Here is a 17,289-nt window from a genome sequence, read left to right on the forward strand (position 1 = left end):
AAGCACTGAAGAGTCCATTAATAAATATTATAAATTTCAATCCAGCAGAGAAAGGTGTAAAATGATCCAATGGCTGGAAGTTGAAGGTGGACAAATTCAGACTGGAAATAAGGTGTAAATTAACGGTGAGAGTAATTAGTAAGGCTGCGTGTCTGTCACGGAGGTCATAGAAGTAATGGATTCCGTGACTTTCTATGACCTCCATGACTTCTGCAGTGGCTGGTGCTGGCTCAGGGGCTGCCTGAGCTGGACAACCCCTGGGCCAGCAGCAGCAGTTTGGGCGTGTGGGAGGGGGCTCAGGGCTGGGGCAGCGGGCTGGGGTGCAGGGCAGCGCTTACGGGGTGTGGGGGGTTCTCCCTGGCTCCCACCGGCATGTCCCTGCAGATCCTAGGCGGAGGGGCCAGAAGGCTCCATGTGCTGCTCACATCCACAGCTGCCGCCCCCTTTGACTATGGTTCCTGGCCAATGGGAGCTGCAGAGCTGGCACTTGTGGTGGGAGCAGCACATGGAGCCCCCTGACCACCCTTCCCCTATGAGCTGCAGGGACAAGCCGGTCGGAGACAAATAAGGAGCCTGCCAGCCCTGCCAACCCACCCCTTCCCGACCCCGCAGAACCAGCAGGGGTCCCGTAACCCCCATATTCATTTTCATATAATTGTGATCTTACCTTACAAGGCGTGCTTTATATGCATCAGGTTATGATCTGCTGAAAGTCATTTCTCTATCCATATATGCATATCATTAATGCATATGAAGTTATGAGCAGGGCCGGCTTTAGGCCGATTCCCCTGATTCCCTGGAATCGGGCCCCAGGCCTCAGGTGCCTTTTTAATTTTTTTTTTTTTTACTCACCCAGCGGTAGTCCAGGTCTTCGGCGGCACGGGGGTCCTTCACTCACTCTGGGTCTTTGGAGGCGTTTCAGCGGCGGGGGTCCGCGGAAGACCCAGAGCGTGGGAAGGACTCCCCGCCACTGAAGTGCTGTCGAACACCTGGACCACCATCGGGTATTTGAATTGGGCCCCGCGGTTCCTAAAGTCGGCCCTGGTTATGAGAATTGTGTTGTATGGTGTTCACTAAAACATGCTGCAAGTTGGGGAATCAGATACATATTACTCCCCAGAGGCAACAGCAAGGGAAGTAAGCAATGCCCAGGTGGGGTATCAAACAACCCATCAACAGCCATTGTCTAGCAAGGGCGCTACAATGCAATGACTCACCCTGCAAGAGGCCATACCAGGGGAATTGCTCAACCTTGCTTGGAGAGACTCAGCAATGCCCACCAGACATGCCTGGACTTGTGCTCCCCAAGCACATGGACTGAGGATATAAAACAGATAGAGTGAACACATACTGGGCCCTTCTCCTGCCCCCACCTTCGCTGCAAGCAACTAAGACACTGAGAAGAAGACAAGACTCCAACAGGGGAGACTGGCCCAGATTTAAGGAACAAACCTTTATATAAAGGACTGCAGTATCCAGTGGGGTGAGAAAAACTGCCTAATCCAGATGTTGTCCAATCTAATAGGGTTGATAGTTTACACTGTGTGCTTATATTTTATTTTGGTAACCACTCTGACTTTTTGCCTCTTACTTAATATCACTTAAAATCTATCTCTGTAGTGAATATGTGTTTGTTTTTTCTACCCGAAGCAGTGCGTTTGGTTTGAAGTGTGTCAGAGACTCCCCTTGGGATAACAAGCATGGTACATATCAATTTCTTTGTTAAAGTGACAAATTCATATAAGCTTGCAGCATCCAGTGGTCATAACTGGACACTGCACGACAGAGATTCCTAGGGTTGTGTCTGGGGCCAGAGATATTGGCTAGTGTCATTTGGTTGCACAATCCAAGAAGCAGCTTACATGCCAGAGGCTGTTTGTGAACAGCCCAGGAGTGGGGCATTCTCAAAGCAGACAAGGGTAAGGCTGGCTCCCAGAGTCAAGGATTGGAGTGACCTAGCAGAGCACCAGTCCGGATAACACCAGGGGAACGTCACACCCAGGCCACGCGCTGCCGCCGCCCGCCCACCCTTCCCCACCAGCACCTACAGGGGTCCCAGGCCGCGCGCTGCTGCCACTCATCCTCCCCATCCAAATACTAGCAGGGGTCCCAGGCCGCACAGCACCATCCTGAGTCAGGCACCGCTGCCTGCCCCTCCCCCAGCATGGGTCCCGCACATGACTGTGTGCACCAGCACCAGAGGGGATCCCAGACACATGCCACCATCTGCCTCCCCCCCAGCACCAGCGAGGGTCCTGGGCCATCCACCTAGCACCTGCAGCATCCCAGACCCGTGGACCTCCAGCCCAAGTTTTAGTTAGGAGTATATAGTAAAAAGACAGGTCACACACCATGCATTTTTGTTTACTGCCCATGATCTGTCCATGACTTTTATTACAAATACCCATGACTAAATGTAGCCTTAGTAATTAGGCCATTGGAAAAATTTTCCAGTGTCACAGCGGATTCTCCATCACTGCCAATTTTTAAATCAAGATTGGATGTTTTTCCAAAACATAGAACTTCCCCAAAATAATAATTCCTAGAGCCTATGTCTTTTGTTGTACAGGAGATCAGACTAGATCACAATGGTCCCGTCTGGCCTTGGAATCTATGAAGCTACAAATGGCAAAAATCTCTGAGAAATGCACACTTGCAAACAGCTAAATGCAAAGTTCCTAATACCATTGCTATGTAAATGATAAAATGCCTTATGTACCAACCTCAAATTTAATAACCGTCTTAAAGAGATTATCAATATAAGAAGCCATCTGAGTATAGAATATTTATATTAACAACGAATTAATTACTGGCAGTGCTCAAACAACTCCCTCACCTAACTCAGGAAGACAAGAACCATCTCTTCTAAAATTGTTACAAAGAATTAACAATTTCTTTAATAACTCTTTAAGCTAAAGGTTTTAAGAATTGTTTAACTTTAAAAGATGGTTTTGAAAACTGAAAACTTGCATATAACTACAGGAGTGTATTGACTTTTTAAAACAATTTCATTTCGTGTCATATGCTAATAAAAAGTATTTCAGAAAATGGACTGAATAAAAGAGTTAAAACTAACTTTAAAGATATTCTGAGAATCTCCTGCCAGAAGTACAAAAACAAGTAGAAATGTTGTATATCCATTAAAGAGACTGCATATTGAGAAACTGAAGATAACAACTAAGCCAACCCCCCCCCCCCCCCCCACCCCGGCATAGAGTCAAAGAAAAAGTGATAGTAATGAACTTCAATCTAAATAAGACTGACAGATGCCTGTTTTCCTATAATTGAATGAAAGTAGGAGGAAAAAAGTATAAGAAACTGACCTGAGCGCCCCTCATACACTCACCCCTCTGCTACTCTGCTTCAACAACAAGGAGTCCACAACTCATCCTGTCTATCTGTACAAATAAACTATCACATAAAGCTAAGAAAAACACAAAAGACTCAAAGTAACCAACCCAAGGAAAACCTCCCCAAGACTTCAATATGGATTGGTGAGAGAAAGTTAACTAAGACCCAGCCAAGGGATTAGATTTACAAACTCTTGTAATGATTTTACTGGAATATTGAAATGCAACTGTAACTTAAAATATTAACAGCTTGTCCTGTTGATCATCAGATGGTTAGACCATATACTCCTGAAGAGGCGACAGGGACTAAACAGTGGTAAACAGAGAAATAGTGGGATTTAACTGGATTCAAGATTCTTAATATTGGTTCATTAGCCAGTCTCAAGACAGCTCCTTAAATGGCTCCTTCTAAGTAACTGATTTAAATAGTTTATTTGATTTCATAGGATTTAGTTACAGTTATCTGTTTTCCCCAATTTACAAACTGGCTGATTATTATTATTAACAACAAGACAGGTTTCACCTACCCTAAAACAAGTTATTTTGCCCATACATAAAGGTTTTAAGTATCTAATAAGATTGAGACTGAAGTCACAATATTTTGAGAAACTATATATTTTGGACTTAATTTCCCAAACGAAGAACATCCTCACATGTAGTCTATTCTCAAAGGTGTAATCACTGTTAAGGTTCTACACACAGAGGCAGACAGAAGAGATTGTAATGGAAATAACTAGTTTATGAGTTGTGTTCTATCGTTTGTGCTTTGTTTACTGATTTCTTGTCTTTAATAATAGATCAGACATGGTTAAAACTTGTGATGCTCTTGCTGATTTTTCAATCATTGTGTCCCCTAAGGCATGGAAAAGAATGCTTGTGACTATGATAGTGGGAATCATATACCCTGCGATAGCATCATAATTGCATGTATTAATAACTAGGTCATAAGAACAGCCATACGGGGTCAGACCAATGGTTGATCCAGCCCTTCTGAAAAAGGACAATGCCAGGTGCTTCAGAAGGTATGAACAGAACAGGCAATCATCAAATGATCCATTCCCTTTGGTTCACTCCCAGCTTCTGGCAAACAGGGGCTAGGGACACTCAGAACATTGCGTTGCATCCCCACCCATCCCGGCTAATAGCTATTGATGCAGCTATCCTCCATGAGCTTATCTAGTTCTTTTTATATGCCTGTTATATAGTTTTGGCCTTTACAACATCACCTGTCAATCAGTTTCATAGGTTGACTGAGTTTATGAAGAAGTACTTCCTTTTTTGTTTTAAAGCTGCTGCTTATTCATTTCATTAGATGAGCCCTAGTTCTTGTGTTATGAGTAAATAACATTCCCTTATTTGCTTTCTCCACACCAGTCAAGATTTTATAGACCCCTACGATATCCCCCCTTAATCATCTCTTTTCCAAACTGAAAAGACACAGTCTTTTTAATCTCTCCGCATATGGAAACTATTCCAAACGTCCATATCATTTCTGTTGCCCTTCTCTGTACCTTTTCCAATTCTAATACATCTTTTTTGAGATGGGGTGACTAAAATTGCACACGGTATTCAAGAGATGAGCATACCATGAATTTCTACAGAGGCATTATATTTTCAGTCTTATCTATCCCTTTCCTAATGGTTCCTAACACTGTTAGCTTTTTTGACTGCCATTGCACATTGTCTGAAAACAGCAGCTCAGCTATCTACAATTGTAAGATCTCTTTCTTGAGCGGTAACAGCTAATTTAGACCCTCATCATTTTATATGTATAGTTAGGATTATGTTGTCCAATGTGCATTAATTTCTATTTATCAACACTGAATTTCATCTGTCAGTTTCTTGCCCAGTCATCCAGTTTTGTGAGATCCCAACTCTTCGCAGTCTGCTTTGGACTTAACTATATCAAATAACTTTGTACCATCTGCAAATTCTGACACATCATTGTTTACCTCTTTTTCTAGATCACTTCTGAATATGTTGAACAGCACTGGTGCCAGTACAGACCCCCTGAGAGAAACCACTATTTACCTCTCTCCATTTCTGAAAACCAACTGTTTATTCTTAACTTTTGTTTCTTGTATTTTAAATAATTACTGATCCAAGAAAGGACCTTCCCTCTTATCCCATGACTGCTTACTTTGATTAAGAGCCTTTGGGAAGGGACCTTGTCAAAGGCTTTATGAAAGTCCCAGTATCCTCTATCCACTGGATCGCCCTTGTCCATGTTTGTTGACCCCCTTAAAGAATTCTGATACATTGGTGAGACATAAATTCCCTTTACAAAAGCCATGTTGACTCTTCCTCAGCAAATCATGTTCATCTATGTGTCTGATAATTCTGTTGTTTAACATAAATTCAACGAATTTGCCTTGTACTGAAGTTAGGCATACCAGCCCTGGAATTGCTGGGATTGCCTCTGGAGTCTTTTTTAAAAATTGGCATCACATTAGCTATCCTGCAGTTATCTGGTACAGAAGCTAATTTAAATGATAGGTTACATACCACAGTTAGTAGTTCTGCAATTTCATATTTGAGTTCCTTCAGAACTCTTGGGTGAATATCATCTGGTCCTGATGACTTACTGATCAATTTGTTCCAAAACCTTCTCTAATGACACCTCAGTGTTGGACAGTTCCTCAGATATGTCATCTAAAAAGAATAGTTCAGGGGTAGAAATCTCCCTCACATCCTCTGCAGTGAAGACTGATGCAAAGAATTAATTTAGCTTTTCAGCAACAGCCTTATTTTCCTTGAGTGCTCCTTTAGCATCTTGATCGTCCAATGACCCCACTGATTGTTTAGGAGGCTTCCTGCTTCTGATGTTCTTAAATTTTTTGCTGTTAGTTTTGGGATCTTTGGCTAGTTGCTCTTCAAATTCTTTTTCAGCCTGCCCAATTATACTTTTACACCTGATTTGTGTTTAGGCTCCTTTCTATTTTCTTCAGTAGGATTTAACTTCCAATTTTTAAAGGATGCCTTTTTGCCTCTAAACACTTTTTACTTTGGTGGCACTTTTTTGGTCCCCTATGTTTTTTTAATTTGGGGTATATATTTAATTTGAGCCTCAAAATATGGTATTTTAAAAGTTTCCATGCTGTTTGCAGGCATTTCACTTTTGTGGTTATACCTTTTAACTTCTGTTTCCTCATTTTTGTGCAGTCCTCTTAAATGCTATTGTGGTGGGCTTCTTTGGTGTTCCCTGCACCAGGGATGTTAAATTTAATTATATTATGATAGCTATTAACAAATGGTTCAGCTATATACACCTCTTGGGCCAGATCCTGGACTCCACATAGGACTAAATCAAGAATTGCCTCTCCTCTTGTGAGTTCCAGGACTAGCTGCTCCAAGAAACAGTCATTGATGGTATCAAGAAACTTTATCTCTGTATCCTATCTTGAGGTGACATGTACCCAGTCAATATAGGGATAACAAATCCCCCATTATTACTGAGGTTAGTGGGGGGCGGGGCTTGTTTGGTTGATTGGGGGGGGGTGGCTACAAGTAAAAATCAATTGATGGCACCTAGGAAAGACTGATTCAGGAATGGTCTTTTAATCTTACATTTCTTAGGGCCATCTGAATAGGAAATGTCAGAGATGCTCTCAATTTTAGAAGGAGAATGCATTTGTTCTCATGTCACAGTAACCATAATGACCATAACACAGATAACATGAGAGAGTCAAAACATTTTCCCTTCCCAAAGTTTCAGATTATTTAAACAAGAGTTAAGGAAGTAAGTCTGGAGGGGGGGGACAGACAGGGAAATGGGAGGACTTAATCAAAAATTTACTTGAACTTCACCACGCTGAAATAAGGAAGTTAAAGTTTAAAAAGATACAACATAAAAGGATTGTTGATAGATAGGTTGTAGACTCATCAAGAACTGTGAAAGCTTAACTTTCAGTTTATTAGCTTTGAAAGGTCTGTGTGCCACTTTATATAGATATATTTTAATTACTTACCTAACTACTTGGTTATTTTAAAAATGCTGCTTATAAGTTTTTTGTTTTTTTTAAATAAAATCTACCAGATTTCCAAATTTGGCTCCATTAATGGGATTAAAGGTTGATTCTCAGAAAACATTTCTTTTTAAGCCCCAATAGATCTCTCTCTCATATTTCTAAAAGGTGGAAACTACCTTTTTTACCCTCAGGTCAAAATGCTCTGAAGAAAAAAAAGCACTTCTCAGTCATCTCTTGAGCAGAAACTTCCTCTTCAGGTCCCTGGCTTCTCTGTAGAGAAGCCAGATGGAAGCTCTTTGTGCTTGTTTCTCAAAATTGGTTTCTCAATTCCACCCCCGCCCCCCGTTCTTTGTACATTTATCCTTGATCCATCTTATAATAAGGGACAAAGATGAAGGAGGAACCCGCTATCTCCTTTACTGCTTAGAAGATACAGCGAGCAGAAAGAGCAGTCTGTCTCAGGCTGTAGACTGTTGTGAAGGAACATGAGTGGCAGTGAGTCCCCTCCCATTGGAGCACAAGGGAATTTAAGCCACAGGCATGGATCAAGAAACACTTCTGACAAAAAATCTCCAAACAAGAGTGCACAGGCACATACACATCCCGACATGGAGCACCCCTAAGGACACTAATCAAAGAGTATATTGTTTTCCCATGTTAAAAAATTCAGACAGACACTTTTGCATACTTATGGTTTGAGGAAGGCATTTTATATTAGGCAGCAGTGTGGCTTTGTGTGAGGGATTTGCCTTCCTCTGAAAATATCTCAAATTACAAACCTTTGAAAAAAATTCTCAGTTTGCATATGCTCAGTACAGATTAGCCCTTCATATCTAGAGTCTCAAAAGATTTTATTTGTACCATAATGCTGTGAATCTGTACCTCAAAGTAACACCCTTAAACCCCCATATTCACCACTATCATGTTTTGTACAATGCACGTTTTGTGAGGTACCATTTTAAAGTCTTGATCTGCTGAACCTTAATATCCTGTTGAATTGTACATACTATCATTGTATGTGACATTACGAAGTATTGCTGTGTGCGTTACTGAAATATGTTGTGAGGTTGGGAGATGCCCACAGCTGGCCTTTCAGTAAGGGCAAAGGAGCAACTATCACTGGCCAGACAGGTATCCAGGCCGGACATGAATCCACTCTCCTACAGGCTCCTTGGAGAGGGCACATATGCAGTGAGGACTGCCTGACCCCCAGTGTCACAGCCAGGATCTTCTTAGCAAATGGAAGAAATTATAAAAAAGAGGGACAGTGACATAGTCACTTAGCTTCTTTCCTCCCACATCTCAATACCTGGAAGATCATCTGGAAGACAAAGACTTTGAACTGAGGAGATTGGTCCCAGGCTGGGAAGGGAATCCAGCCTGTGTGTTGAGAACTAAGCTGCCAACAACATCTGTCAGGATGAGAGACTGTTTGACTCAAATCTTGCTTAGTCTGGAGAATTTAGGCTGCAAATTTATTTTTATTTGTTAGATAAACTCTGAACTCTATACCTGCTACATACAATCACTTATTCTTTGTACTTCATAAATCTGTTTTATGTATTTTAACCTAAAACAGTACAGGGAATCTCAGCACAGATTATGGGGCATGTCCACCTTCCTTTGAAGAAGTGACTGATGAGCTTGCACTGTCCAAGGGAATCTTGAGCAGGGTAAGACTTTCCAGAGTGCCAAACTGGGGGCTGAGGGATGTAGCTGGGACTTCTCTCTGATTCATGAGTGGCTCAAGGAGCATTCAAACTAATTTAGCTGGGTGTAGGGCTCCACATACTGGTGACTGAGGGATCACAGGACCAGGAGGAGTGTGCTGCTCGTCACAGTCATAGCTTTATGAGCTACGACCAAGGCTGGATTGTTAAGGAGGCAGAGGTCCTCACAGATTGAGGCTGTATCCTGGAGATTCTGTCACAAATGCATACACACAAAGAAGCCCAACTTTTTTTTTTTTTTTTGTTCACATAACGTTTGATACATGTGTGAGAGAAAAATAATTAAACCTGGATTAGAGAGGCTGAGTTAATTTCATAAATCTAATTCTCTACCCTTACAATAGGGAACTCCAAGGCACAGAGTTCGTGAGTGTCCTATTGTTGTAGGAAAGTAGACAAAAAGCTTAGGGTAAAATTCCTATTAGGGTGACTCAAAGGAGATATTGTGGAGGGCACATTTCTAATTTCCTACTTGTTAATATAATAGGGCTGTTCTAGGCCTCCAGAAGTAGGGGAATTCCATGTACTAGGTAAATAAGAGTTCCTTTTCCCTCAAACAGGTGAAAAATGTTCTGCCTTCTGTCTTGTTATGAGTCCTAATAGCCTTTTCCTTCATTTCTACTTGACCAATATCTTATTTTTATACGTTTCATTTTACCGGAAAACATAATGCAGAAAAATATCCAGAGAGTCATAATCTAGGATCTCTGATAAGCTTTGCTTCACTTATGAAAGTGCTTTCATTCCAGGTGATTTAATGTAAGCAATAGTGAAGCTGAGACCATCATACCTATGACCCTGACAATGGCAACAAGAAGTACATACACTAACCTCAGGGGAGAGTTACAAAACAGAGGCACAAACCCAAAATTGATTCAGAGTTCTAAACTTAAATTTCACCAACCAACGGCATCAAGTGTGGACCTCTCAGGCACTTTAACAGCCTTAACACAGAGAGTCACAGTACTGTTGGGTACTCTGGTCTGTTTTTGCCCCACGAAGCTGAATGTCTCCTTTGGACAGATGGCCCCTTACACCAAGAATCACTGCGATATTCAAGTTACTCCTGATCCCAAAAATCACTTGTTCCAGGTAAACTGCACTTTACATCTCAAAGACAATTCTTGTAACCAATCCTATAGTAACCTATAAGAAGATTTATTAAATAGGATAAGGCAATTAGATTGTTATTTACAAGGTTAAAACAAGTAAACAGACATGAATGAATTACAGTCTTAGGTTTAAGAGCATAAGAATAGCCATACAGGGTCAGACCAAAAGTTATATCTAGCACAGTATCCAGTCTTCCAACAGGGGCCAATGCCAGTACCTCAGAGGGAATGAGCAGAACAGGAAATCAAGTGATCCATCTCCTGTTGCCCATTCCCAGCTTCTGGCAAACAAAGGCTAAAGACACCATCCCTGTCCATAAATGATTACCACCTAGCATGGATCTATCCTCCAGGAATTTATTATTTTTTGAACCCTGTTACAATGTTCACCTTCACAACACTGTCTGGCAGAGTTCCACAGGTTGACTGTGCACTGTGTGAAGAATACTTCCTATTTTGTTTTAAACCTGCTGCTTATTCATTGCATTTGGTGACCCTAGTTCTTGTGTTATGAGAAAGAGTAAACAACACTTCCTTATTTACTTTCTCCACACCAGTCATGATTTTATAGACCTCTATCATATTCCCCCTTAGTCATCTTTTACAAGCTGAAAAGTCCCAGTCTTATTAATCTCTCCTCATAGGGAAGCTGTTCCATACCCTAATCATTTTTGTTGCCCTTCTCTGTACTTTTTGCAATTCCAATCCATTTTTTTGAGATGGGGCAACCTGATCAGTACACAGTATTCAAGATGTAGGCGTACCATGGATTTATACAGAGGCAATAAGATTTTTCTATTTTATTATTTAAACCTTTAAGGATTCCCAACCTTTTGTTCACTTTTTTGACTGCTGCTGTACATTTAATGTATGGTTTTTAGAGAACTGTCCACAACAATGTCAAGATCTGAGAGTTAACAACTAGTTTATACCCAGTCATTTTATGTGTATAGTTGGAATGATGTTTTCCAGCATGAACTACTTTGCATTTATCAACATTGAATTTTATCTGCCATTTTGGTGCCCAGTCTCCGAAAAGGTGATACAGGCTTCTATATTCAGCAACCTCTATTTGTCCTTGAGGGCTAACCCATGCTCAGCAGCTGACTTTCTTTTGCTTACGCCTAGAAACACTTTGCCCCCACCCCCAAGTCCAAGCAGCAGAGAAATCCTTGATTCCTTTGGTTTTGGGTTTATCCCCCTCCTGCCATGTGCTTTGAGCCACAAAGTCAGCTGATAGGAGGGGTTGACTTGCATGACACTTCTTCCGGGCGAGGAGAGCAAAAACAATGTGAGCAGTTAGTCCTGACGATGGCTTCTCAGTCCAGATATAGGAAATTGTAAGAGCCAGAGCCCTCTGGTATCGATGGGTCTCCTCTTTCAGGTGGGGCATAACAATTTCTGTAGAAGAGCAACTTTTCATGCTGCTAATTGATGTCCCCCTCCTGTATTATGAGCTTCTGTGAATCACCAAACCACCTCTCAAACAGATAATACATTACGATATTACTTGGAGGGAATTCTGCACCCTATTTTAAAATTCTGCAAATTTTATTGGTCAATAAATAAATGTGGAGGCTCCAGCATAGCAGCAGGGAGCATAGGTGACAAGCTTCACAGAGATGAGAGATCACTCTTCAGCCCCACCCCAGCACATGGACTCAGTGGTGAGGCTGCACTCAAATTTGACACAGAGCAAAGGCTGAGCCTCCCCCACAGTCTGTGTCAGGTGAGTTCTTAATTTCTGGCCCAGAATTCCCTCAGGAGTAGCAAGTGAAGCAACTCACCAGGGGAACTTGTCAGGCTCAATAGGTGTGAGCAGGCAGGCTCAGCCTGGCAGAATCCAAGTGTGGAGGGGCTTAGTGGTGGAGAAATCCAGATAAGAGGGTTCCATGTGGTGGAGCAATCTGGTTGCACACGGGCTTGTTGCGGTGGCAGGGGGGGGCAGGTCTGAGTGGCTCAGCAGGGGAGTCAAGTGCTGGGGGAGTGGATCTTGGTGGGATGGGGTCCAGGTAAAGCTGATTGAGGCTCAGCTGGGTGGGGGTGCAGGAGGCTTGTGGAGTGGTCCAGATGCATCAGGATGGGGGTTCGAGTGCACAGGGATCAGCAGGGATGTGGTCTGAGTGCAGGATGTGGGGCAGACAGGGGAGCAGCTCCCTGTGCAGTGACGCGGGGCTGAGGAGCAAAAGGGGCAGGATGCAAGGTGAGGGTGTGGAGCCAGGGGAGGTTTCAAGGGGTGGGTGTGACCTGGACCCAACCAATCCGTGCAAGGGGAAGTGCACTTCTCCCACACCTTCACCCCAGCTAGGACTAACAGCTCAGCCCAGCGTAGGTAGCAGGCCAGGTGTGGATGGCTCCAGATACAGGGGATGAGGCTCGTGGCGGGTCCAGATGCATGGATGTGAGGCAGATGGCCCTACCACCCCAGTGATTTACCTCTCCAGGTGCCTGAAACATGCCCATGCTGCTGGGGAAGGGTGCATGGACTGCTCTTGCAGCTTCCCTCTACTTCCCTGAAAGAAGTCTGCACGGGACATGAATTCTGGGGATTATGGGACATTTCTGGAAGCCAATCAGAGCGCAGTAATACAACACCTCATTCACACTGGCACTGCAGCACTCCAGAGGGTGTGTAGCAAACATTCCTCTCGCCGAGGTGGAGTACCACAAGCGCTCTAGCCGTGGAGTCAGAGCGCTCTATGTGCCTTGCTAGTGTAGACAGGGAGTGAGCTAGTGCGCACAGGGCTCCTTTATTGCACACTAACTCACAAGTGTAGCCAAGCCCAAAAAAAAAAACCAAGAAGAGCATTGGACCTAAATGTATTATCTCTTCCCACTTAGTGACAATGAATTTGACAATAATGCACTTAGCAATAGCAAGTAAAGTTAAAGGACATATTCTACCCCCAATCCTTTGCAAACCTTCCACTGACATCACTAGGAGTCCTGCTGAGGCTTGAGGCTAGTATAAACAGACAAGTTAAACTAAATTTATACTCCAGCCCTTGGACACAATTCAAAATGGAATGTAGACTCTACATAGAGCCATGAGGTAATTAAGACAAATACCATACAGTGCTGTGGCGTTGTGGGGGGAGAGGGGAAGACACATTAGGTCTCACAGTGCCATTCACAGAAGTGAATAACGAACTTTAGAGATACTTTTAAGTTTTGCATTTTTACTCCCCTCACAGGAGAAATACTGTACTGTACATTTATACTTAAGCTTGGAGCTGGATTTCTAAAAGCCCAGTATTGTGCACACCCAACCTGTGAGTAACATAGGAGCTGTGCCCATAAAAGAAAGGAGCACACACAAATGCCTCCATTAAGACATAAAAATGTTAGATGTGGGTTCTCATCTGGTAGGAGAAGACACATTGAGATACCTCTCACCTTTATAGAATCTTGAAATTAAAAGAGAATAGGACTTTAGTATTATGTGAACAGCTTACTCTGGAAAGGCTCTACAGATGTCTGAAGAATGCCACTCAGTCTTCCACAATCACGAAGCAAGGCTACAGAAGTTAGGAAGGGAGTTTTCATGGTTTAGGTTAAACAAGGAGACTGAGACACGTATGGAAAAAAAAAACAAAACAAACCACAACACTTCTTTATGGAAAATTAGATACAAGACATCACAACCCAGAGCCAGAAGCACTGGCTATCACCAGAAATTAAGCTTCCATGAAAAGAGGAAGATAGAGTGCAGCAGCACAGCTGAGCTGAATATTATCTCTATCTCCCCATTGGTCTCAGGTGAATTCGTACTCAGCACACGTCAACCATGCCTCCACCCACGCTATTGTAGCTACACTGCTATTTATACATGGGCTAGCTCAACGAGAGCGGCATGAATGCGTGTACATAAGCAAGGTAATCACAAGCCCAAAATGAATAAATTTACAAAACTAAATTTCTGCTTAAGTAAAAATGTTCAGTATAACTGTTTAGACTAAAAATCTGAAGTCTCACATAACCTTAGAGACGTTTATTATTTGTCTCCTGCATTCCATGTACATTTTATTAAAATATTCCAAGCTAGGAAGGGACAAGGGAAAAAAAAATTAGCAAGGGTTATATTTATCTTTACAGCTGTGACTTTTTGAAGTCTTACTATTCTGCAAAAATTCTCTAGCAAAAGCAAAATAACTAAAAATCAGTAATAAAACCTCTATTTGTATGTTAAAATACGAAATTAATATCTGTTACCAAAGAACACTTCCTTTACCATTTCCACGCCACACTTCAGCCAGATGGCAACTTCCTTCACCGGGTTCTTTGCAGAACTCCACAACATCTCGACAGGTTGTTTCTGGTGTAATTGGAACTTCTGTCAAAATCTGTTCATTGTTGCTCAAGAACACAGTTAATATCATCTGAAAGAGAGTGATACAACAATAATTAAAAACAATGCCAAACAGGAATAGAGCCCAGTTTTATACAATCTTCCTTTAAACTGATATGAAAGTTTCCTGACACTTCCTATTTAAAGACCTCATTTTCAATTCCTTTAACTGTTGGAATGAAACGTTCTATCCTGGGTGTTTGCCTCAAGCTGAGTATTAATTTTTTTTTAATAAAGTTCCAGCCAAAATGGTTCAGCTGTTGCAGAAAGTGAAGTTAGGACAAAACTATTTTTCCCTATATTAAAAGATTCAAGACCTTTTCTTTGAAACATTCTAGCACCCCCAATCTTTGGAGCAGGAACCTGAAATTTAGGGGTGCCTTTGGTGTCAGATTTGCTTTTGCCATCCCTGTGAAAATCCATCTAAATTTGACCAACCTATACATTTGGAAAAACCAGAACAAAAACATCCAGTTTGCACATGTCCAGCAAACCTGCTAACATCTAAAAACAAACCACTTCTAAGATTCCCTCCTTACCAAGCTCACTTGAGCCTCTCAGCTGCTAAAGCTAACTAGACTGCGTACATGCCATTCCCACAGAGACTGAGCATGTTCTATCCACTCCCTTGCAGCCCCCATTAGCAAGCCATCCCTACAGGGCAAATGAGCACATGCACTCCAACCAGGGAGTACAAGATGAAGCTGGACTTTTCCTTGTAATGGCTCCTGCCTCCAGGCCAGGGTGTGGCCAGGCTCTAGAAGTGACAGCATAGTCAGCAGGTATAACCAGGGCAAGCTGTGCCTCGCCTCCTGAGACAGCAGCCATCTGCGTCTTTCTGACAAACTATATGAGCTTTTTATATGTTCTAGCCACCCTGGAACCTGGGAGATAGTATCTGCTTCTCAGCTTCCCGGATTCATCAGTAATCTCCCTGGGGAAAAGCAGATGCTGCCTTCTCAGCAGCACCAGAACCTGCATGGAACATATAAAAAGCTCAAGTGGTTCATCAGGAAGAGATACGCTTTTCCCACGAGGCAGCTGTAGCCTCAGAGGGGAGGCGAAGGAAAGCAAAGCTGGGGGCGCCTCTGGTGGATCTAAAGATGCCAACTCTGCTGATATTCACAGTGATCATCAATATGCTGTTACATGATGGAATTTGTTTTTTCAGTACACTTCTTAAAAAGCTAGGACTCTACAGACACACAAAACCACAATGAAATATTAAAGTTGCAACTTCAAGCATTCAAAAAAGTTATGAAGTGTCACAATTTAATGTGAATGCTTTAAGATACAGTTTTTAATTAAGTTATCAGATACTTTTTCCACAGGTCCCCTGCCTCCTTCAGTGCACTGGATGGATCTGCTCAGGGTGTGAATTAGGGTTGTTTTAAAGGAGTCTGTCTGTAGGATCCCTGCCTCATTTGTTGAGGAAGTTGAAAGATGTGTAGTGAATGATTTTGGAAAGAAAAAGGAAGGTCTCACAGTTAAGGAAGTTGAATACTGTCTCAATGAATTGGATTCTATCCTTGCCTCGGTCAGAGAATTCCTGTGTGATTCTAATCAACTCACTTACCAAAAACAAAAAACAAAATTTCAGATATGGTCATTGCTTGTTCCTCATTCTATGGGTGCCATACTAGAGTCCCCAGGGCAAGGGTCTAAGACTCAATTTACCTTAGAGCCAGCGCCAGTCCTCAAATCCTCCCAGTGGGCCAATAATGTCACTCATGCCACCCAGAATGTGTCCCCCAAAACTCTGCCCCCCACCTGCCTCAGGCTCTGGGAGGGAGTTTGGGTTGGTGAGGTGGTCTAGGGTAGGGGACTGAGGTGAAAGGTTGGGCTCTGGGAAGAAGTTTGGGTGGGGGAGAGGGTCTGGGATGAAATTTGGGCACTAGGTGCAGGTTCTGGGCTGGGGCAAGAGGTACGAGTGGGGTTAAAGGTTCTGGGAGGGAAGAGGGGGGAGAGGGTCAGGGGACTCCGGCGCTTACCTGGGGCTCCAAGGCAGGTTGGGGGGACCTCGGTGTGCTGCTGCCCCCAGGCACTGAGCCCGTAGCTTCCCATTAGCCACAGGGGCACTTAGGGCAGGGGCAGCGCATGGAGGTACAGCCCCGTCCTGCCCGGGGGCCGCAGGGAGGGGCCAGCGGCCACATGGAGCAAACTTGCAGGAAGCTGCTCAGCTCTGCAGTGCTACTGGTGGTGGGTGGGACCCCGGGCCATTTTAAATCAGCTGGAGGACACACAGGGAAGGAGAGTGCCATGGGGCAGCAGGTGGGGCCAAGGCAGAGACCCAACCCCAAAACTGCTGGAGCCCCACAGGCCACACTGGGTAGGTTCTCAGGCCGCAAATGGCCCACGGGCTGGGACTTTGAGACCACTGCATTAAGGTCAAATGTGCGTAAGTGCTGAGCACTTAGGGCTGCAGCTGAAATGAATGGCAGCTGGGCTGGAATATATAGAGTACTATATAGTGCTAAATATTCTGAAAAAAATCAGGTCCTAGGTAACTCAAATTAGGCACCCTTAGTCTGTAAAAGGGGATAACACCACCCCCTCACAGGAGTTTTATGAAGAATCAATGTTTGTGAAACATTACTGCAGTTATGAGAGCCATAAGAGTTTGAGGAAGTTAATGATTTACAGAGCAAGGTTTACATCAGTGGTTCTCAAACTTTTGTACTAGTGACCCCTTTCACATAGCAAGCCTACATGCGACCCCTTCTTATAAATTTTAAAAAAACCAAACAAACAAAAAAAACCCCACACACTCTAACACCGTTA

General features: G+C 43.1%; 1 protein-coding gene across 4 annotated transcripts in view; it reads right to left on the reverse strand.

Moving 5' to 3' along the window:
* PPP1R13B (protein phosphatase 1 regulatory subunit 13B) overlaps positions 1 to 17,289 on the reverse strand; it is a 136,185-nt gene that overhangs the window by 75,412 nt on the left and 43,484 nt on the right. For 3 of the 4 annotated variants that reach the window (XM_032771610.2, XM_032771609.2, XM_032771608.2), the window contains exon 2: positions 14,392 to 14,539. In XM_032771610.2, the coding sequence (XP_032627501.1) occupies positions 14,392 to 14,539 (148 nt within the window). Of the gene's footprint in view, positions 1 to 14,391; positions 14,540 to 15,392; positions 15,413 to 17,289 lie in introns of those variants that run through there. The other variant, XM_032771611.2, reaches the window with a different exon arrangement.

Source organism: Chelonoidis abingdonii, chromosome 4 (assembly GCF_003597395.2).
Source record: "Chelonoidis abingdonii isolate Lonesome George chromosome 4, CheloAbing_2.0, whole genome shotgun sequence".
Taxonomy (NCBI): Eukaryota; Metazoa; Chordata; order Testudines; family Testudinidae; genus Chelonoidis; species Chelonoidis abingdonii.